At 39.1% G+C, this 23,941-nt stretch overlaps 1 protein-coding gene across 3 annotated transcripts in view; it reads left to right on the top strand.

Moving 5' to 3' along the window:
• Positions 1–3,826, top strand: part of TC2N (tandem C2 domains, nuclear) — a 30,090-nt gene extending 26,264 nt beyond the window's left edge. For all 3 annotated transcript variants that reach the window (XM_018907302.3, XM_009101807.4, XM_018907301.3), the window contains exon 12: positions 1,760–3,826. In XM_018907302.3, the coding sequence (XP_018762847.2) occupies positions 1,760–1,870 (111 nt within the window). In that variant the 3' untranslated portion in view covers positions 1,871–3,826. The remainder of the gene's footprint in view (positions 1–1,759) is intronic.
• The last annotated feature ends 20,115 nt before the right edge of the window (positions 3,827–23,941 follow it).

Here is a 23,941-nt window from a genome sequence, read left to right as displayed (position 1 = left end):
TATTTTTAGCTTGTTTTTTAGTTAACATACATGATTTCAGTAGTATCTCCTTGAAAGCATTTTTGTGATCATATTTATTTAACCACCATAAAACTTACCAGTCTGTTCTCATTATTCTCTCAATCTTCTTCCCCTGCTTGTTCTAATTTACCATCATCCTGTACTTTCTATCTCTCTTCTTCTTGATATAGTGAGCCATAGCTGTTCTTAAGGCTCTGTGCTTTTCTTGACCCAGTTAAATGAGTAGCAGAATTTTAATAAATGCATAAATTAATAATGTAGACTTGATTTTGAGACCCCCAACTGTAACATCCCATGTCAGATGGAGGACTGTGCTGTCCTTAGGTACAAAAAATGGTACTGTCCTATTCTGGGGATATTTTTTGTGCCTGCTGAAGACATGCAGCTACAGGAGATGCTCATGTGCTATAAGATAGAGAAATGATGTGCCAGCAAGAGTTATGTGAATTACTTCCATTTTTCGTAGCCTCAGGTTGCACATGTCCCATCTTCTTATTGGTGGAATTAGATTTGAAATAAGAAAAGAAAAAAATAGTTCTTCTTAGCTGTACTGCCTTGGGGGGGGAATAACTGAGTATGATTTTGCAGTCATCTAGCAATATGTGAGGTAAGCTCGATCTGATGAGTTACATTTCATTGTGGATCTCATTTTTAGGAGGAGGAAAACTTGTGCTCCTCAGAGGTTTTTTGGAAAAGGTTGTTTCAGCTCCTGAAGGCAGACATTGCCACATAACACATGAAGATGTAAAATATGGTTCAGGGAAAAAATGTACTTTGAGCAATTGGCTGGATAGCTGGAAAAAAATGAATATAGCTGGATCTGTTAACTTTGTTCTTCAGAGAATGGTGTTTAATTGGATGCTGTTCTAAGCAGACAATACATAGATTAGGCTGTTTTTACAGGCATGTCTTTAATCACGAGCAAGATGTACATTGAATCTCTGTGGATGAAACATCAGCTGTCTATGGTATTCTGGAAGACATTATTCTCACTTCTTGAGGACTCATGCCCCAGCAGTATAGGCTAAATGTACTTCATGGTCAAGGTTTCTCAGAAGTCTTAAAAGGACTTATTCTTGGAAGACTTGAGGAAATAGAGTCCTGTAAATAACGTTACCTACTTACATAAGCAGCATTCTTTTGGCAATGGAAGCTGGTGATAATGTTAAGGGAGAAATTTTCCTACTTGTACTTCATTTCCTCATTTAATGGCCACTATCCACTAACTGAATACTGAGAAGAAACGGACTCTTACTACGTGACTATGTGTGGTATGGGCATGTTAGTAACCTCTGTGGAATGCAGGTTTGGCCCTGGCTGTGGGAGTGTGCAGTTTGAAATGCTCATGAAAGTGCTGGACAGCTCGTGCCGGATGCTGCATGGCCTGGAGCCAGCTGTGTCCGACACACAGAGCCGCCCCTGGCCTGGGGAGCCCCTGACCCCAGCATGTGCATTTGAATGCAGCAAGGAATGCTCCACTTAAAACATTTATTAAGTACTGAAACATTATTATGTGCTGGGTTCTCTAAACTATGTTAGAGGCTAAATTTAAACACAGACTCCAGCTGAAAGCCAGACTGTTAGTACTTGCAGAACTCTATTTGTTGCTGTTATCCTTTGGTCACAGTCTCTATATTGTATCTTGTCCTACACTCCCATGGTATTTATTTGGAACTAGTAAATGCTAGGTTTTGTTATATCAGGTGAACTAATTAATTTTTTTTTTTCCCTAATCCAGATCTGGTTAAGTTCGGATAGCAGCAACAGTGAAGCAGTAGAGCAGTGGAAAGATACCATTGCAAATCCTGAAAAAGTTGTTGTTAAATGGTACAGCTTTGGCCCATCTTGAAGACTGGAGATGAAATTCAGAACTGATTTTTCTACAGAAATTCATATGCTATCTAAAATAGTATAAATTAAAAATAAAGATATTATCTATGCAAGTTCTTCAGAAGTTCTCCTCTGCATCATGCCTCTGTGGAAATGGAAAATTCAGTTTCACCAAGAGAAATACTGGCTAAATACTACTAAAAAGAAGACTTGGGAACTGGAAAATGTGGCTATTTGATTTCACAAAATCCATCTGGAAAAAAAAGATATTTGCCCCTTTTGGATTTCCTAAAAGCACAGAAATTCAATTTTGGAGAGAAGCAACTTAAATCAGCTCTGTTTCTAGCCTCTGACACCATGCTCATCTGGATTGTTGTCTTGGGCAGACTCCAAGGGAATGGGTTGTGTCAGTGGCTTGATTCTGGGTACCTGTGAGCATCTGGGCTTGTTGGCACCATTTGATCAGGATAACATGTGCCTGAGCAAGTGGGGAAGCTGTGGCAGCAGGAGAAGGCATAAAGGGAAGTACACAATAAGGCAGTACCCATAGGCTTTTCTGATCTCCATTTTGGAAGAAGAGTTGCTCAGAAGGCTGTAGCTTGAGCTTGCCCCCATCCTTTTCTCAAAACAGAGAGATGGAAAGATAAAAGTTCCTCTGCCTTAGTGATCTTTACAAGAGGGGCCCTCGCCCTCCAGACTTGCTGTGTTTGGGTAAATTCTGGCTGGAATCAATGGAATAGTACAAAGAGGCAATGACCCTGCCTAGGATCAGAGCCAGTATTTGTAGATTGCTTTCTTATATAGAATACTTACATGTAAACCACTTCCTATCTAGTCAACCCGCTCTAGCATTTGCTTACATTGCCAAAACACAAGCTAACAACTACAAAGCAGTAAGCAAAAATTTACTGACTTAGGTGCTTTTTGATATTAATTAAAATGCAGCACTGTAAGGGATTCAGACTTTTTTAAAGGATGGGCTGCTACTACAGAAGTATTTGTTACATGTCCAGGATGCTAAAAAATTATGTGTGGGAGTATATTTTTTATTACTTGTTTCAGTAAGAAGAAATTAACATTTTTTATTGCAAATTGTATTTTTCCAACAAAATCCTAAGATTATATTTTCTATTAGTTGCCATATTTTCAGGTGTTTAGTCACAGTTATTTTTAAGGGGGGGAAATACCAAGTATGTAATTGATAATGTATAAATCTAAAAGCACAGACCTCTTAGCACTACTTCAACTAGCTGATTAAAAAATACATATTTAATTGACTCCACTGCTTACATATGTACTGTTGGCTGTCTGGCCAATACAAATATGTATGTTAGTATAGATACTGAATAAATCTACCTTTCTTCATAACTTGGATCTAATTCCACCATGTGACAGGAGTTAGAGTTGGCAGTGAGAGCACACACTGCTGGGAGGCAAAGGAGCATGGGGAGCAGAGAAAATGCTGTAACAGGAAAGCACATCCTCTTCAAGCATACAGCTCAGAGCATCTTTACTTCAAGTTTTTTGTCTTTGAGTGTCAGGAAAAAATGGAATCACTTTTTTTTTTTCATCAGTTGATAATTGCAATGTTGGAAACTTCAACCATCCACTTTGTTGTTGTTGAAATTTAATATTTTCAAAACTGAAGGATTTTTACAGACTTGTACATAATCTGCTTTTCAACCAGTCAGTATAAAAGAACTGAAAAAAGGTTTTGCATGTTACTAATAGAACAAACATTGGTCTAGCTCTTACTCGTTACAAAGCTCCTAGTAGGCCCAGAGGATCTTGACTGACACTGATAATTTCCAGTTAAAACAGCCGGGAGGAGCCTGGCCTGCAGGGGAAAATGAAAAAAGGAAGTGGGCTGAACTGATATTTTTGGAGTATCTTTATTTGAATACAGGGATCTTTTTTTATTCATTGTGGCTGAACATTTTATTCATTGTGGCAATAAACAAAAGTGCAAACTGTTTCCTGATGCAGAATGCTGTTCTGTTTAAAAGAGAGAACAGGGAATATCCCAGTGTGTTGTAGACTTCAATTACCACAGCAGTGATTCTACAGGGTTTGCCAACTCAGTGCATGCTGTATAAAATGGCTTTCTGGGACTGTTTTAGGAGACTTACCCTTCTAAAGGTCTAACTAGTCTTTTTTTTTTCTTTTTTTTTTTTTTTTTTTTTTTTTTTTACTATGCTAATATTTAATCTATACGTTCTATGAACAGCAAATATTCCTTTTCCCCCAATTGTTTATACTAATGTTTAGCAGCATCTCAAAGTGAAGTTCAGTTCCTACTTTTTTCTCTGAGAAAATGCCAGCTAACAAACACTTCTGTGTAGAGCTGTCTGTAGGAGAGTTAACTGCTGACACACAGAAGAGATCCATAAAGCTTCTCCATGCAAGATGCACCCAGGTACTGCAGCACTCTGAAGAGCTGCTCTGAGGCACTGCCTCATCCTGTGCTCATTCCAGGCTTTGGCATGTTCTGCATTTGAGTGCATTCATCTAAGGATTCAATGAGTTAACAGCTGACAAGCAAGAATAAGGAAAAAGAAGTGTCCTGGGACACTCTTCTATTGGTCACAGCTGTATGCTGTCCCTCTAAAGCATCCTCAGCCAGTATTTTGGTTGTTACATCCAAGTTTACTGTCATTGAAAATATTGTTAGAGCTATTTTGCCAGTTCACTTTATTTGTAGATAAAAGGCCCACATGGTTTATAATTGGATTTGCTCTTGCTTCTAGTCAGTGACTCACCCAGTTTCCTAACCTAAAGCAATTCTAATTAAAGCAGCAGAGGTTCAGAGAGGCAACAGTTTTATTTTGGTCAGCTCCCAAATGGATGTGGATTAACTGGAAGAACAATTATGATCTTATATTAAATATTATTCATATAGGGATCTGTGCCTGCATAGTTAAAAACCAACCATAGACTAAACTTGATCAGATTTTCCAAAAAGTGTGTGTATAATTTCGTTGGTTAGTCAAACAATCCTGTTTTATTTATTTATAACTAATAGCATTCTGTATGTAAACAAGGTTAACCAATTTATTTTTCAAGTTTTTATGTCTCAGTGACGCACCATGGCATCCTTTTTAAGGAAAAATATGTGAGATTCTACCACAGAAGATGAGTGGGTGTAACAGTTTGTAAACCACATTATCATACAACATTATGAGGAAAATAATTTTATTTGAGCATCTGATCTTATGTGATCACAACATAAATAGAGCCATGTTGGTAAATCTATTAGGCATCTCTTGTTTTTCCTTTTGTTGGCAGAACATCTGTATAAAACAAAAGGTGATTTTGTAAGCATTCAATTAAGTACATCTGCTGTTTGACTCCAAAATTGTTTGCCTGATGAAAGTTCCCTTTAGAGTTACAAGTTGATTTTCCAGCCAAAACATAAGCTTGTCTAGAAGTTTGGGGCAGGGTTGTCCCACATCTTATTTTCATCTTGCCAACGTATATATGACATGGCTGCATAGTTGTGGAATATACCCTCCTTGTTTTTCCAGCTTCTGCTGCAAAATTACATCACCATGTAAATACAGCCCTGTACATGATCTCATGCTTGGTGCATGGAAAAAGCCATCACTAAAATCAGCACCATGTTTCACAAACACTGCTCCAGCACATGTACATTCTTTTCTCCAGCTTGCTCTGAGGAACAGGCTGTTGGCTCTCAGTCCATGGCAGAACTCCCACTGTGCTCAGCAGAAGCAACCAGTCTTCAAAGCTGATTTACTGATGGTATGATTTATCTGACAAAAGGTTACACACAGCTATTTTTTACATATCTTTTTAAAATTGATGAAAATCTCTTCACACTGATATTTCTGTAGAAAATGAATTTCATGAGAGCAGAGCTGTATATCTTAATGAAAAGCAATTCTTCCCATACATTTCAGAGTCTTTAAAATAAATCCTCTGTTCTTACTCTTCCCCCATATTTGAGTGTGCTGTTTTTTACTTCCTTTGATTGGACTGTAGGCTGCTCTTCTCCATCAGCATAAACAAGTCTGTAAACAAGTCTGCTTTTTGCAATTAACTTTCTACATTTCTCGTAATATTTCCCCCTTCTTTACCTATTACTGGGACCAGCATTATACCTGTGTAATTTGCTTCTGTTTCAAGAACTAGCTATAAGCAGATGGCTTTCATTCTAAGGCTTGCCTTCTGTCTGATGCTCTTCATATCTGAGCTACCTTTGTTCACAGCTTCAATGTTATGGTTCTTTTGGTGCTCCCCAGATTTCTGTGTTGTCTGCCTCCATTGAATACAACAATGGGACAAATTAGTTGTAATTTTTCATGTGTATCTGGGTATCTTCATTTACCTTTTTCCTCCTCCAAAAATTACCCTAGGAAATCATTTTGTGTGATGAGAAGGAGCAAATATGTTTGTGCTTCTGACCTTTGAGGACAGTAGTGTTGTTTGACTGCCACTGCAGTGCTTTGAGACAGAGGAAGGCTCAAGGAAGAGTCATAAAAACCTGCACCTCCAGGTGGAGGGAACATCCTTCATGCATGATCTGGGAAACCCTCATTAACCTGGGGACTGGGATCCCTTGTCAGATGCATATTGTATTTTTTATCCTTTTCTTGCAAAACTTTCTGGAGCTATGGAATGGCTAAATAGAGACATTTTCCATAGGAGGAATGATAAGGTTTACATATTTCTGTGAAGCAGAAAACTGACTAAAAGATCTTAGAAGTCTTTTAAAAAAACACTCATAGGAGGGTACTTGGTTTAAATATTGCCAAGCTTTGTCACTTGTTGTAGGAGAGGAGTGGATTCTTGCTTTGTGGAACACAGCAGAAGAAAAGGGCACGTACACCCCAAAACAGGGCTGGCTTTCCTCTGCATTAGTATCATCAGTCCTTTCAACACAGAGGTGGAACTGTGTGTGCTTAGCTGTCTTTTCCTACAGTAAAAGCAAGTTGGGTTGGGAATTGTTGAAAGAGAGGTAATGAAGGAGGTAAAATAAAAGCAGTGCTTTTGTTTTGGAAAACATTGCTTTTCAAAGCAATGTAACATGCCTGTAACTATTGACAAAGCTTTTATTTGACATAGCTAAAGGTAGATGCTTACGCATTTAGGTATTTGCTTAGGTTCTACCAACACTTCCTGGCATGAGACTGGATTCATCCTCTCTATTTATTTAAGGCTTCATTCTGCTGTTCATTGACCTTTGAGCTCTACACCTAATTATGCCTGATTTCCTATGAATCCATCCTCGTGGCTGATTGACTTTGGTGTGCAAAAAGGGGTAGACTTCTGCCATTTTTTTGCAGCACATCACATAATTACAGAGTTTCTGTCTCTGATGGATTCTCTCATTTCTAATAAGGTGAGCCTATGGCAGCTATTCTTTCACCCAGGAAACTGGGAACTGGCTCTCCCTTTTCTACCTGGATGTTCTTGGGTTTTTTTAAATCCTTTGAAAACAGAATTATCTGTGACATACCTGCTATCAGTCAAATTTGGCTGTAATAAATAATAGGCTCAAAAATTATTGTGGACCTTGGAAGAGAAATGAGTGAAAGCAAGCTCTGCTGCTTCAGGACCCTGGGGCTTAGCTGTGTTTCCCTCTGTTCTGCCACAGGCCAGAGAAGGTTTTCAGATCAGTGCTGATCATGATTCCAGCAATACTAGTTCTCAAGGCAGCTCAAGCAGTCTCTCTGAAGATACATTTCTTAAAGCATGGACATTTTCTTGAAACATGTCCCTCTGTATGAACAGATCAAAGCACTATTATGAGCACACAAGCCATGCCAACCGTATCAACACTCCAGCTGGAATTTTGGCAGTACAAGCCAGGAATCCAGTATTCAGGTGTAATCCTCAGGTGGTGCAAGGTAAAAACTGGACTGTGCACTGGTAGATCTGAGCCAGCTCATCTTATCTGGGGATCTGGACATGCAAGCCACAGAAACTACAATCTGCCACTGAAAAAGTAAGAAGATTGTGACTGTTCTGTTCATCTCTTGGAAAGCTTCAGCCGGGTGGATCAAGGTTTCAGAAGTGTTCAGGGCTCAAAATACATTTTAGCAGCTCACATGAAAATGGGAAAAAAGAACCCTCACCTATAGTCTGGACTGATGCAGAGTTACTCTAGAGAGACATGATTTACATTCTCAGTTTTAGTGCTTCCTGATTGAAATACAGCTTCATGATCAACAAGTCTTGTCCATTTGTATCTGTCTTACTAAACAGAATTTCTTGATATGGCAGGGAAGAAGAAGGTGGAGAACTCCTATAAGCTGCTTGAATATTTCTTTGGACTAGCTTTCTGAGCTGCAAGTGGGAAGCCACTTTAACAGAAAATATTAAGATACTGAACAAATAACCCTCCACAAAAACAACAAACTAATACTTTGGCACCAAATCTGTTTCTTCATGTGACGCAACAAAGACAATTCTTTCTTGCCTTACAGAAGAGACCTACATCAATAATTACATAAAATGTAGTGTTTATTGATTAGAATATAGTAACATTACATATTTTGCTTATTCATTAAATATAGTATTATTATATTTAATATCTATATTACTAAATAACTCAGAGTTAAACCAGCAATGATTTTTTCAGACGTTTGCTTTTTCTTCATTTGAACTCCTGCATTTCTGACTTTGAGCAATGCAGATAAATTGGCTGTATTACCTCTGAGTGAGATTGAACTTCTCTCATGCAGTACTCATTCAATAGCTGTCTATCTGTAGAGAATATTTAACAATTTGTTTTAATGAATTGGATCTAAAATCTGAATTTTGGTTTAATTTTTACATTACATTACCTGTCTATCAGTATGCAGTATGTGAAATAAAAATTATGTAGGCTGTTGGAAGCAAGGATGGCAAAGCATCTACAGGAAGGGTAGGTCATGAGGGATGCAGAACTGACTACTAACTTATAATTCCAACAAATGCAAATAAGACTCTAGCTGATTATCCCTGGAAGTAGTGTTTGAGGCTGTTCAACAGTCTGCAAAATAACGCAATGCTTTCACTCCAACGATATCTCCTCTCAGAAGGTGTCTGCAGCTGTTAAGAAACAACAGGGAAGACCAGAAATGTTCCAGTGAAGTGCTTGTGCACAGATTTCTCATTTCTGTCACTCAGACTTTTACAGGGGAGCCAATACACATACTTGAGAATGCATCTGCTAAACCATTAGCCCAGCAGTCCTCACCGTAGGGTCTGAGTTCACAGTGCTCAGTCTTACAGGTAACTAATGTCTTACAGGCTATACCCAAGCAGAACTATGCAACAAATCTTGGTTCTAAGGATAAAATTAGAGAATTGGGGACATTAAAAAATATTTCACTAACAAGAATCTGAAATGTTCTGAATCTGCAACACATAAAAATCTCAGTAATTTCAAAGCATGCCTAGAGAAATAGGAAAGGGGGAAGCTTGGCATTTGAGTCTGGTCTCCTAACAGCATACCTGACAATGTGGTGGTGAGGCTTTTATCATTTCTCAACAGACATCTATTTTCTAGTTAGTGAGATTAACTTTGACCATGTATGAAAGTGTCTTATAGAAATACACTGACTGCATTACATGAAAACAGGAAAATTACTAAAATCCCATTTTTAGAAAGAGTATTTTGAGATAGAGTAGATTATTAAGTATGTCATAATCTTTGAACTTGGAGAAGTTCATTGAGGCCCCAGGAGGAGACCAGAACCCACCTGGAAACTGAGATAAAAGACTGTGACACTGGAAACCATAAAATAAACTTGTGATAATACCACTGGACTGTGCAAAGCAGCAACATCCAGCTCCTATAGGTTTACTATGGCTATGATTACATAGGCAAACCAAAATAATAGAAGAAGGTTAAAGAACAAAGGCAGAATAAAGGCAGGTAACACTAATGAAGAGGTCATAGGAGAAAAGCCCACACTGCTTCTCCATGCTGCAGCAAATGGCACAACCTAAGACAATGTTCAGCATTTTGATAAAGATGCAAAACCTGCGGTAGACTGGACAGACACTCAGGAGATTGCTCATGCCAGTAACCTGGGCAGAGGTGAAACAGTGACACTGCTACACCAAAGGAGTTCTTCGTGGTGGAAGGATCAGGGGACATGTTGTGACAGGTAAAGCACACGGTTCTCATGAAAGCACACAAGCCACTGACTGCTATTAGACAGGATCACAGAGTGAAAGCTAAGAAATTAATGGGACTGTGTTTATGTTGGAAACTGGCATCCAACTGCCTTGGTGTCAGTTAGAGGCAGAGATGACAAAGGAAAAAATCCTGATATTCTGGAGTTCTGGGACCTGTCAACACACACACACACACACACACACACACACACACTCACTCACACATGCCCACACCCCCACACATATGCACACACCCATAGACTGGGGGACAAATGGTTTAGGCAGCAGCCTCCCAGGAGGTGGTCCTGCTGTTGAGTGAGTTTGTTACTGTGAATAGAAGTAGACTAGCAAAAAAAAAAAAAAAAAATAATCCAACTTTCTTCAAATGCCACAACTGCAAAGAGCACATTTCGCTTAAGGAGAGAGAATTTCTATGGTCCCCCTCAGGAAAGTTTGCATCTTTCTCTACAGTTATCAACCAGGCAGTCATTTACTCCCAGACATATAGTTCTCACAAGGCTATGCTGAAAAGGCTGGAAAAGGCTGTTTAGCACTTTGACAACAGGCCTTTTTGGTAAGTGTAAGCAGAAGGTGCAAAACAATCTGAAGTGCAAAGGGAGCACAGTATTACATTTGTATGCAGACACTACAATTCAGCCAGCTATGAGACAGAAAGAAGGGCACATTTTGGTACCACACAGCCATTGGGGTATGATATGATCACACTGATTCTTTGTAGTCCATTCAATTTTGAGTGTGCAATCATGTTAGGGATAATATTCCAGTGTGCTGAGGTTAATTGCTTAATTTGTGTTTATCCAAGGTGATTGCAGACCTCCCAAATCACATACAACCTTAAAATATTGAAACATCTCCTGACAGCTGTAATAAATTAGCCTGCTGTTGTAACTTACAGGGAGGAGACAGTAAGGACAAAACTATGGCACAGTAATTTCTGGAGGTTGACACTTAAAGCACAAATGGACACAGCACACAATTTCAGAGGGTGAAAACTGGTACTTTGTGCTTCAGAATGAAGATTCTTGAACTGTCAATATATTAATGTTAAAAAAAAAAAAAGTAAGTACCATCCTGAGACTACAGTTAAGAGTTCTGCACAGATGACACAGATATGCATTGCTTCACTTCCTACTGGGAAAGCCCCTGATGCAGAACAGTGTTGAGCTGTAGTCATCATCTTTCAAGACAGATACAGAACATAACAGAGAGAGTTTAAAGGAAATTATGATATCAAGAACAAGAAAACCTGACCTGTGAGTAAGGAGTAAGGTACTGAGTGGTTGAAGATGGAAAAGAGAAAGCATTGAGATAAAATTCTAATATTCTAATATGTACATGTTTGTGGAAAAGGAAGACAGAAGACTGACTGTTCTCCATGTTACTAGGGGTGAACTGAATACTCATCACAGATTACAAGGAGTTTCAGCTAGAAAATATCTGCTTTGATTTTTTAAATGGCCCAGCAATATTTCAGCATCTCTATAAAATACTGAAGCAAAAAGAATGTTCTCAGATACAACATGAGTATCTTTAAAGTTTGATTATTACTGAACATATGAGAAGGTGGTTTTCTTTACTTCTTTGGTCTGCTGTCCTGCAGAAGAGTCTTTAAAGAACAGTTCTTTCCAGCAGCTCAAAAATTATCTATGGGAAGTTTTAGTGGCATCAAAATTACACCTCTTTTTGACTGGCTTTTTAATCCTTTCATGTCAGCTTGGCAGTATTCAGAAATAAGACTGACCAAAAGTTAATTTTGCAAAGGGAGTGTGGTGCATTCAGGTCACCACTGATGAGGAAATAACCTTATGCAATTCACCCACTGGGTAGATTTTTTTTCTGATACAGTAATGGTCCACATGGTAAATATAATGGTAGTATTACCATAAAGCACAACTTTCAGCAAACACAGCTTCTCCACTTCTGTTTAACCCACTAATTCCCTACTGTCTGTTCTGTCTCACAAACATTGCTCTGTAAAAGCTTTCCCTTACATCAGGTATGAACAAAAAGCTAGAACAAAGGTTCTTTGACTTCCTATGTCAGGGGCCTCATCACACCTTCCTTGAGCACCTTTCTTTGCAAGGGGTGTGTCAAGTACACACAGGGTTCCTTGTTGGGCCATCAGCCAGAAATATGAGTTTATAAAGTACTATTGAAAAAGTGTAGTAAGTGTTGTTTCCTGATCTCATTTTGGAAGCTCTTCTAGTGATTTTCACTGCCCAAGTCCACTTTCATCATTGTAGTTATTAACAGTGACTTTAAATGAAACAAGATGAAGATGCCTGCAATAAAATCATGGTGGTATATGACCAGCGTGGAATTTGTTCCAGTTACCTCTCCTGAAACAAATGGGACCATGCTGAACTCAGTAAAAATGCTTTAAATTTGAGGATTTTTTCTTTTTAAGTGTCATCCCCTGGTACCAACAGTTCTTTTTCACTTAGAATCTGGAATCTGATGTTTCTGTCTATGGGGATGGCAAGGATTTCATCAGAGAGAGCAGCTGTGCTAATAATTTGGAACAGAACACAGGCAGCAAGAAAATATAGTCTGTTCTTGGTTCTAAGATGAATTTGCCTTAACTTGGTGAACTGTTGGCTGCTTTGAACTTGAGTATGTTTTGACTTGTTAACAAGTGAAAGGTAATTTAAAAACTCCCACATTCTGTAATAATGGGATACATGCATAGGGAAAAGTTTAAGAAGGGAACTTGTGCTTACATATCTGTACTGCATAGTTGGAAACCCCAGCAGCACCACCAGAGACTTTTACAATTAATTTATTTGCATTTCAGTACCAACCTATCCACATTTATAGTATAGTCTGTATCATAATCCAGATTAAATTGAATAAGCACATCCTGAATTTCAAAGCCCTTCCGTATCCTGTCATATTTGTTAAGAGTTTGACGCACAAGCAGCTTTGCTGATTCCCGAACAAGTTCAGGTATAACAGGACTGGGCCTACCAGGTCTCATGTTGATTTTCTGATTATGATATTTTATTACACTTCATTTATGCATTGAAACCATTTCTTTTTTTTTCTACAGAGCTTCCTGTTGGCAACATGCCACTATGTGAATGGCATATAGTCTTGACTCCTTTTGTAGCATTTTGTGGTCTAATGCCAACTTTTTGTTTAAAAAGGGTGTGCAAGGACTTGGTCTATGAGAAAATGATGCTAAGCATTAGCTGTGACATCATTTGAGTACCTGCCTCATACACAACCCCAGATACTCTCAGAGACACAAAGTAGAATAGAAATTTTTAAAAATCAATTTCAGCAAGAATTCTGCTATAAAATCCATTCTGTCTTTAGTTTCTAGCTTAAGTAAAAGTTTTGTTCTTGTTCATAAACAAATTTTAGCTCATAGCAAATACCTAACTACTATAAATGTATGCTCTGGACAAAGGCCAACTATGATAACTGTACGTGGCCTTAGTAAGCGTCAAATTAATTTCCAAAGCTGTTTAATGTGGTTATCGATTTACATTTCCATTTGTTATGCAGCATTGCTAGGTGCTCTTATAACACCTGTGATACAACCTCTGCTTAGCTGATTTTGTGAATTTTCCTCTGGGCACCGAAAGCTTTTAAAATGCATAGGTTGTATTACAGCAATAAAAACATCACAAGAGAAATCATTATTAGATATTTTTACAGATTAAATTGAATATGCAGATGATCTAGCTTATTTGCTAATTACTTAGACCTTCTTCCTTGGAATGAGTATTAATTTAAATTAAAAAACAAATGGCCATAAATGGTTCCAAGACTTGTATGCAAAGCTCTGCATGAAAAACAGAACAGAATTAAGTGACTTAATTGAGTACTTATTGTCATGTTCTCTTCATAAGATGTTTTCTTGTGGAACAGACAAAACAAAATATTTAGCTCCACTGCTAATTTTTTGTGAAAAGTTTAGGTCTCAAGGTAATGTCTTAGTCCCTTAGAAACCAATGGAGTTACTTTTGAAAAGTAATTTCTAAAGCTGTTCTTTTCCTAAGAAGAATAGGTCTGTTAATAAGAAATGACAGAATCATCATTAATTTTATTTATTTTCTTGATAGACTATTCATTGCCTCAGGTATATTCCACCAAGACAGAATAAGAAAGAAGCAGAAGACTTAAAAAGAAGCCATGCCCAAATGACTAAGGGATAGTAGAAAAATGATGTGGGTTTCTCTGAGTGGGTGAGTTCATGCATCTGGTTTGTGTGTATCTACAGAGGAACCTGCAGAAGGAACTGTAGGAGAAACTGGAGGAAGGACTACAAGATTGTTGTGTGTAGATGAAGGCCCCCAGAAGAACAGCGAAACCCAAAAAGTAGCAAGCAGGCAGCTGACGCACAAGCAATAGAGCTGAGCTTGGCTAGACAGTTGTGCTACTCTGGCAATATCAACTATTTCTGAAGACTATTTAATTATTCAGTGTTCTCTGGCTGCTTTAAAATGCTCCAGAGTAAATCAAACCAAATAAGCCATTTTTGCATAGCCATCAAGTTAAAGCATGAGAAAGCAGAGATTGAAGTGATTTTCATGGCTTAATTATGTATTTTTTGTATCTTTAATGGGCTACTTTTTCATTAACCTTAATTACAAGTTTTCTTGGTTTATCATTTTTAGTTTAGGAGTAATAACAACACCACTCTAAAGTCATCTGGAAAAAATTGCCTGGATTTTACTCTACATTATGAAATCCATTTTCAAGTAGTTTTGTCAGTGACTAATTCCAAGCATTGGTTGAAACAGCTTTTGCGGAAAATTAGATACACATTTTTAAACAAAAAGACTGATTCTGGGGAAAATCTTGTTTTCTTTTAAATTGACTAATTAAATACTCAGAAATAGTCTCTTAGCCAAAAACAGAAAAGCCTCACTTTGGAAATACTCCCATATCTTCTTATGGGAGCTGTAGCTCAAATGATTCATTGTCCTCTGTTAGGAGTTGCTCTCTGTAAGAAGACTGCAGCTCCAAGGAAGAACTGCAGGCAATCAACATGACAGGAGACTGACAGACACAGTCACAAGCCAAACCTGAAACCTCAGGTACAGCTCCAAGGAACCAGCAGGGTGACGTTCTCTAGACTCTAGCTTTTGGAACTCTTAGGGAATAGCTGGAAATGTGGCTTCCTCTTGTATTCCAAGATTCTACATCTTCTCCTGCAACATAAAATTTCCAAGAGCAATGGAATAAAAATTACTATCAACTTGTCTTTCTCCTTGCTCCTTTGAAACTGGCATTATTCACACACTGCAACATGGGAACTACACAAGGTTTTGATATTGTGGGAGTTTGGCACCAGTAGTATGGTCCCACTATCTTCCAGAAGTGTCATCTGACAGCTAGCTTAAATCATGTTATACCTGGTGTCTGCACATTTGTTTGCATATATCAATTAGAATTTATATAACCCTAAACTATATTGTAATGAAAGTTCATCCATCAGCACAGCCTAATCTTACCTAACAGTCTTATCTTACCTTACGCTTCCACTCTTTTCCATTCATCATATGGCTTCACTTTGAAAGAGCAGACTTACAATAAATGGTATCATCAGTAGGCTGATAAATGCTGTAATTTGTAACACAACCTCTGTTTGAGGAAGATTTCCCGTGCCTAGTCAATGATTAATTGCTTTCTAAAATAATAACTTTTGCTATATGTTTGGGCACTGAGTACTGTATATAGAAAAAGAAATTATGGTTCTTGCCCATCTCTCCAACAATTTTAGTTTTTCATTTATTTTACATGTATATGCTGGTGTTTGGATACTTAACAGAGATGCTAACCTCAAGATCCTTTGTATTTAAGAGACAAACGGAATCTTAACTCTACCTCAATGGCCCTGGGTTTTCTGCTCTTGTAATGTGGCACATCAAAAGTTCTGAATAGTAGAATTTACATTTCACAGCACAAATGTAGTGGAATCACCAGGTCCTACACTGGGAGCTGCAAGGTGCCTGAAAACCTACTGGCCCAGGTGAAGACTTGGGCTTGCCTGTATGAAACATTTTCCTTGGAGGTCAGATGAGGTGCAGAGGTGACAGAGATCCTTGAGTTTTCTGAGGTTCCTTGTGACTTTCTTCTTTTTGTGACATCACCAGAATACATGCAGATTCCACTTGAACCATCAGTGCCTTTTGCCTTGGCAGTGAAATAGGTCACTGCAGTGAGACTATTTCTCTGTGGTAATTATGGACGTATCTACACAGCTTCCAAAAGAGACAAACAACACATATCTTCAAAAGAAAAAGCCTAGTGCAAGTCTATGCTCAGTTCTTTTTCTTATAGACATGAGTCTGCAAAGGAATGCTCCCAGGAAAGTGCTCAGGTACGTAATATATAGAGTGGTATGAAGACTGAGCACGTCATAGAGCTTGGAGTCTGCCTGGTGATGTACTGCCATGACCTGTAAACATGGAAAAGGATTAAGGTTCTATCAACAGGCTGACGTGGGAGGTTTATGACTGAGCCAATCATCCTGTTTAAAATGCAAACTTGCACTCATCAGAAAGACATACAAAGAGGCCACCAGAAGTGCCTGGAGCCAGAAATTTCCAGGTTCTGCTCACACAGAGCAGCTGGCAAAGACAGATTCTGAAGATGAAACAGAGGCAAGGCAGGAGATGATGAGAAAAGCAGGCATCCCTTCACCAAGTGGTACAGGGTTCTAAGTCCAGCAGAAATCATCAGCCCACCTCTGGTGTTGGATGCAAACCTATGTCTCAGGATAACAAGTCCTGGATCATTTGACAAATGAAAGAGCCAAACCCTAACCAAGCTTTTCATCAATCTTATCACTTCATTAAATATAATAAAACTAAGATAATATAATAAAATAAATATATACTAAATAGAATATATATACTATAATAAATATAGTAAATATAATAACTATAAGATAATATAGTATAAAAATGATACAATATATAATAAATACATAATTACTATAATAACACTAATATACATTTTGTAACACTCTCAGGTGAATGAGGTCACAATGCCAATGCGGATTCTGAAGGGATATGCCAAAAAAATTATATTTGGGGGTGTCCAGCCTCTTGGGAAAGAAACAATTCCTCATGTATTTGTCATTCTTACACATTTCTTGGCATGGGACCAAAAGAGCACTGAAAGGCTTTTTCTTCTATGGCCCCAAATTAAAGTTTTACCAGCTAATACTGGAGACATTTGGACATGGTATGACGGAATGAACATTTTCTCCTTCAACTTCTTGATAACAGTATACCAAGCTGGTATCACGCTTTCCACATAAACTTGGGAAGGCAGGGTACCTAGAAAAATCTAGATTCACTTCAAATTCTACAGCTGTAGAATTCTACAAATTCTACAGCTTCAAAATCAGCCTGTAACTGAATAGACAAGTGGAAATTGGATACAGACTGATGTCTGCTATTAAGTGTTTCTCTGCTTTTCACTTTGCAGTGCACAATGAAAACCAGTCTCAAAAGACTACCAATTTAAGAGGCCTATGTATAAAGATCACATGAATTAACAGCTCATTGTGAATTCAGTAAATTTGAATCACTTTAGCTTTTTTCCCCTTATTCTAGGATCTTCTGTTTGTTCCATTTAGTCATTTCTGACATGGATTTTGCTTCCTCATTCCATGTACACTTCAATTTTAGCCAGGGTGTCCAAGAAGTAGGATCAACCTTGTCATAGTAATTTCTTGCAGCAACAGTGTCTTCAGTTGAACATCATTAAACTTTCTCACAGTTCTTTCCTGTTTAGTTGCAAACCTGTTTAGCCTGTGCAAAGGGCAAAGGTGTTGCTTGTAGAAGTGAGGGACTTAAGAGTCTTACGCACGACAGCTCAATCAAAGTTTTTAGCAAACAGCCTCACTGACATGAATGCCCATGTTCATGGACGTACATTCTACATGTTTTATAAAAGCCAGGCTATCTGCATATTGCCTTTCAGAACTAATATCATAGATCTGGTAGTTCTCTGCCAGGAGAAATGGGAGACAAACATTTTGGCCATTGAAATGTTGCACTGGTTTGCAACACATAGTGCCTCTCCAAACAAAGTACAAGGCACAGATCCATTACAGAATTCCAAAACATTTCCCAGCCAAGCAATTAAGGCATGAATAATTGTATTTGAATTCCTTAATTTTTTAATTTCCATGGGTTTATATAAAAAAACAATAGCTTAAAATTTTGATCGCGTTTCTTGAAACTTTTGCAAATCCATATGGGTATTTTTGTGCTTTTGCTTTTTTGTAGTCTTGGATTTCAACATCAATTGTTCCCATGGTAATGTTCAACATCATTGTCTAAACACAGTCTGGTATCGCCTCAAGTGGCACAAAGACTTCTTTTAAGTGATGTAGGTTTGGGTTGTTTTGGTACGGTTTTGTCTTCAAGTATGTCAATACTTAAGCAAATGGCTGAGACTGTAGATTATTACACACACTACATCATAAACAATCATATTTCTCTTTTATTTTGCATTACCCAACTCTGTGTTTACATCTGTTGTCTGCAAGCACACTGAGGCGAAGTCATCTTTCCTCTATATGTGTGTCATTAATTCAAAGGGAGGCACTGACTCACTCCTGAAGCTTTTAGTATCTAATTCAAAATTAACATGAAAAAAGAAAGCATGTTTTACTTAAGCCTGGCCAGAACATATATATTGTGACTAAAATACCTTTTAGCATCAATCTTAAATACTGAAGTGCAGCTATTTAAAATCCAGTCTGTCCTTCAGATGTCTTTCCTGCTGTTGTGTGGGGATAATGACATACTAGCTTCTCACTTCAGTGGCCAAATTAAACAAATGGAAAATAGTTCTGGTTTGAGTAGAACGGAAAACATTTTAGTCAACCCAAAACAAAAGAGTTTATTTTTATTTCTTTTTATGCATCACCTGAAAAAATCAACTTTTAAATGGAAATATTGCTTCACAACTGTAGTTTTGTCCCAGTTTTGCAGCAACAACATGCACAGTCCTTTTCCATATTGTTTTCAGGTATCCAGAAAGTATTTCTTATTAAGTGGCATATAACTTTGTTAATAATTACTATGTACTGTGAGCATGTTTTTAAGGAAATCTATTATTTGCTACGAATACAGCTCCCCAGTCTGATGGATCTTAAGAGGGGAAAGCCATTTAATTTTTCTCCCTGTGCCAAAGAGGAACTCCCTGGAGTTTTATTTATTATCTTCTGATGAGGGGATTAATTTTATATTCAGCCTTCCGGCACATCCCGGCAGCTCCCGCTCAGCACCAGCTTCGCCCGGGCCCGCAGCCACGTCCAGCGGCCGCCACTGCGGAGCTGCCCCGGCCACGACTCCCCCACCACCCGCTCTGTGAGGGGCGGGCAGCGATGCCGGGGTCACCGCCCTGGGCAGTGCCAGGCTCTGCCTCTGCTCGTCCCCTACGAGCTGCCTGCTCCTTTTGCCCGGGTCCTTTCGCCCGCTAGTGTTAACCAGCAGCAGCCAGCGGCAGACTCGGCCCCGGGCCGTGCCTCTCTCCCCGCCGGTGCCGCTGCCCGGCCCGCAGGTCCCCACACGCCGCCCGCAGGGAGACAAGATGGCGCCCGTCCCACGCCGGCGGCCGCGCTCTGCGCTCCTGCCGGGCCGCCGCCACAAATATAAACCATCCTCTTGATCTCTCCTGCCACGCAGTGGCTGTTGTGGAGAACTGTCGAGAAACCGTGTGTCAGGCCTCGGATAAATCGGAAGGTTTGAGGGCAGATTTAGTTCCCCCGCCCTGTTGTAGTTAGTTCGAAGTACAAACCCACCGTTCACCTCCCCACTTTCTCAGCTCCGGCTCCATCCAGGCTCGCACATCGGCACAGTGCGGAGCCAGCTCACAGGTTGTTCCCAAGCTCCTCGGCTGTTCTTTTCTTTTAGGGGGGAAATAAGCACTGCGATTGATGAGTTTGGTTTATTCCGTCACCTTTATTATCTGTTACAAACTGAGCACGGGGGCCAGGGCCGCTTTGGAAGCCAGGAGCGGCTGGGGCTGCTGTGAGGCGGCAGGAGCAGGGTGGCCCACAGAGCACTGCACACCCAGGGCTGCCACAGCCATCTCCGCTCCGTCAAGGGCCGTGCGTCCCCCTGGCAGCGGTGCCGAGCAGCGCTGGGCTCTGCGGCCTTAGCAAGTGCTTGGGAAGTCCAGTCTTAAATGGGGAATTGGTCTTGCATGGCACTGACACCACTCTAGGGACTGCCACAGTTCAAAGCAGAAACAACGGCTATCAGGGAGTCGTCGACCAAGAAAAGCAATTCCTATAGGTAAGTAAATGGCCCTATATCCTCTTATAGATGATTCAAAGGCAATTAGGCCTTCTCAAATTGGTTTGGCAATCTTAGCGTATGTTGCTGTCAGTCAGGTGAGAGAACGTGCTGCTTCCCTTGTTGCAGTGGGTCTCAAAAAGGAGTCTCTTTTGATTTGTAATTCACAGAACTGGACTTATGGTGTCCACAGAGTCTTTGGTATAGAGCCATCTGATGCATTTGTCTGATGAGCTGGAAACACCCAGACTTAATCACTATTTTGGCCTACCTTAGAACAGGCATCGATTGGGAAATAGTTCTCTTTACCAGCCCACCTTCTCTTACCTAAAGAAGATAAACAGAGAGACTGCATTAAGCTAGTTCAAATTTACCCCATTGTACAGGACAGCTTTTAAGCCAGTCTTGCCTTCTATCCCATTTCTAATACTACTTGGCAGAATGAATTCCTGCTCTTCCTTGAAAAGGAATTCTCTCCATTTAAGGTCACAAAATGTACAGTCAGGATGGTATTAATTTTAATTTATATGTCTGAGAAAAGTACAGTTTAAAAATATGTCTTAGTAATGCCATTTTATTTGCTGAAAAAAATGAGTTTCCATGCTACTTGAAAAGGAAGACTGATGGCCCTGTGCTTCCAACAATTCAAGTACACATGTGCAAAACAGATGGTTTCTGGGTTGACTTCTCCATCTTTCTAGCATACAGATTGACAAAAGAAACACTTTCAATCATTTTTATGCTTGAAATAAACTCTTAGAACCTGTTGAGATCCTGTTTCCAGGTATTACTCCCTAAGGACCATATTCTGTATTACTGAGGAGTCTGATTTATTGCCCATTGAAGCCAATGGCAAATTTTCCCTTGACTGACCCAGTGGTCACAGATGAGGGCCAGGCTGGGAGCATCCTCTGTTCTTCCAATTTCAGCTAGACACACAATAAAGAGGCAATACCTCTCCCAGAGAACTGAGAATCTAAGATAAGAGGTAACAGTAATCTGCCGTTTCCTAATGTTCCCAACAGTTTGAGGGTTTATAAATTTCAAAGACTTCACTGCAAAAATAAAAAAATTCTTCCATTTTAACATAGAATTATAGAATGGTTGGAACATTACTGGGCTGAAGAAGTTCACCTAGTTCTCTCCCCCGTTTAGTGATGATTCCAGCATTAGCTGAGAAACACTTAGTAGCACTAGAATGAACTTTAAAAATACTGCTTTTTAAAAGGATGCACTAAGCCAAGCACTTCCGTGTTGCCTTTGCTAACTCTGGTGCTAAGTGTATTTGAAGAGAAATGTATCTCCTTAACCTTTGTTTTCTCATTTGGCTGAGCCTTACAGTGATCCTGTGTTCCATGTTTGCAAAATGAGCTTTGCTGCTAGAGTTTTACTGCAGGGTCAAGTGTGATGCAAAAGTATGTAGAGAGAAAGTCAAATCCTTCTTAAAACACAGATGTCTTAAATTTTCTAGGTGTCATCCATGTTTAACTGAATATGGATGCTGATGGATTGACCATGAGTGATCAGCCTTTCACTCTTAGACCAATGGCCCTAAAGAAGCACAGAACAGTGAGAATTACCAATTACAGGTTTGTATTTGATTCTATGAAATATGCTTGCTGGCCATGACCCATTTCACAGTGAACAAATCTGCACTTCTTAAAAACCTGCTGTAATATAAGAACTCATTATCATAAACATCAACGTGTACAAACCCTTTTTTCTTTCAGCATCAGATCCTTTAGATTAGGTTTGAAAAGCATGTATTGCTCTGAAGCTGCACTTCTACTGCTGCTAAGCAGTTCAGGCCTCAGGAATGCAAAAAGAGCACCCAGTAACGGCAAGAAATTTAGAAAGTAAGAAGTTATCCAGAATTATTTTATGGAAACTTATGGAGATTACCTTTAGATTGTCCTTTAGATTTCTATTATAGGGAAGGAGTGTGCTATTTACAGTAAGTATTTGGAAAGCTCTCTCAGCTTCCTTGAGACTGAGAAATTGATTGGTTTGGCAATATGGACTGCACTGTGACCTTCTATATACTTCCCAGTGACTGCTGGGGTTTTTTCATTATTAACTTCCTGGTGAGCACTAAACTTAGAAGATTACTTATAATTATTGGTGATTTCTTTAATTTGAGTTAGAATTCTCTTTAATATAAAAGTTTCCTTCATTTCTGTTTTTCCTCTTCAAATATTCTTTTCTGCTGTTTTAAGTGGCAATTTTCCTTACTAAGTACAACTTTCCACTGCTTTTATTTGTCATGTTTTACTGGCTTATAATTGTTTTTGCAACATTATGTTTGGCAAGCATTGTTCTCCTCACTGATAGTATACCGGTATCATAATGACAACATGATCTTATTTTTGAAAGAGTGAGCCAACAGGCTCTGTAGTATATAAAAACCTTTTTACACACTACCATTGTGCTTTGCATCAGTGTTTGATATCAGAAATTGAAATTCTGAGATCAAAAGTCTTTTCCTGGCTATGTCAGAGACATTTTTGGTGAATTAGGGACAATAGTTTTCACCACATTATCTTATTTTCACCATCACACTGAGCCTGTCTGGTTCTCAGGCATGCTGGAAATCAGCTTATTGATATTTTTTATATTCTTTAACATATTTGCAAGTGTTACTTGCAATTACTATTAACTCTATGAGCTGAGCATTGTAATGTAGAGATGTCAAGGTATTCTAATGTATATGTTGTGAGAACTGTAGAAGACTTACTGCTGTTGTGAGTTTCACAGTTCTGTTGACTTAAGGGGCTTTTCTGATGGTTTATAAACATCTATTTTTTATGTATGTATACATATACATTCATATGTACAGGACATATATTGGCTATGCAGAGCAGTAATGTCACTACTGGTTTTACTCCTTCAGTTTCTGCTTCCACCTGTTGAAATTCCTCATTTTGCCCTTTGTTCCAGGATATTTGCCACAGATGACCAATTATTTCCTGGTTTTATTACCCTGTATTTGAAGCTCTTTCCTTTGCAAACCTGTGAATAAGGCTTTCCTGTGGGTTTGTGTTTGGCCAGCTGGTAGAACTGCAGTCATGTCAGCAGTGTATTGCTGCACAGCTGCTTATGGTACAGGCACCTGCTTGTCCACACTTGGCTCCCTGCTCTGTAAGAAGGAGAAAATGCTAAGCATTCAGAGCTGACTGATGCTGTCATCTTTACTCACTGTCTACAGTTATGGATACTTCTAAAAACAATTGCATCTTTAAAAAGTAGGGGTGTTAGTTATTTTCTTTAGATTTTATTCTTTTCTACATCTGGCCTGGAATATACAAAGCCTGCCATAAGTCCTTCAGAGGGAATAACCTCATACCAATTAACAGTATGAGCAGATGATTGCAAGCAGATGTGTGAGGGCTGCTTCAGATGCTGCTGACCCCTCCACTCAGCTGGCTGTGAGCACACATATTATTGTTTCCAAGGTGAAATGAGATGTGTTAACTCTCCAGGAGGAGAGATTGGCAGCAGGCAGCTCTGGTTGTCAACATTTTTAAACTGCTTCTGCTGGTCTTCACAGGGTCAGAAGTGAAATGCAGGTGAATTTCAGCTCTGTAGTGATTGAAGCCATTGAGGCAAGACTGTCAGTCCAACGGGTGAAAGGAAACAGAGTCTACAGCCTTTACTCTCAGGGGGATCTA

Source organism: Serinus canaria, chromosome 5 (assembly GCF_022539315.1).
Source record: "Serinus canaria isolate serCan28SL12 chromosome 5, serCan2020, whole genome shotgun sequence".
Taxonomy (NCBI): Eukaryota; Metazoa; Chordata; class Aves; order Passeriformes; family Fringillidae; genus Serinus; species Serinus canaria.
The sequence above is the reverse complement of the archived record's forward strand: the minus strand, read 5'-3'. Positions and strand labels throughout refer to the sequence as shown.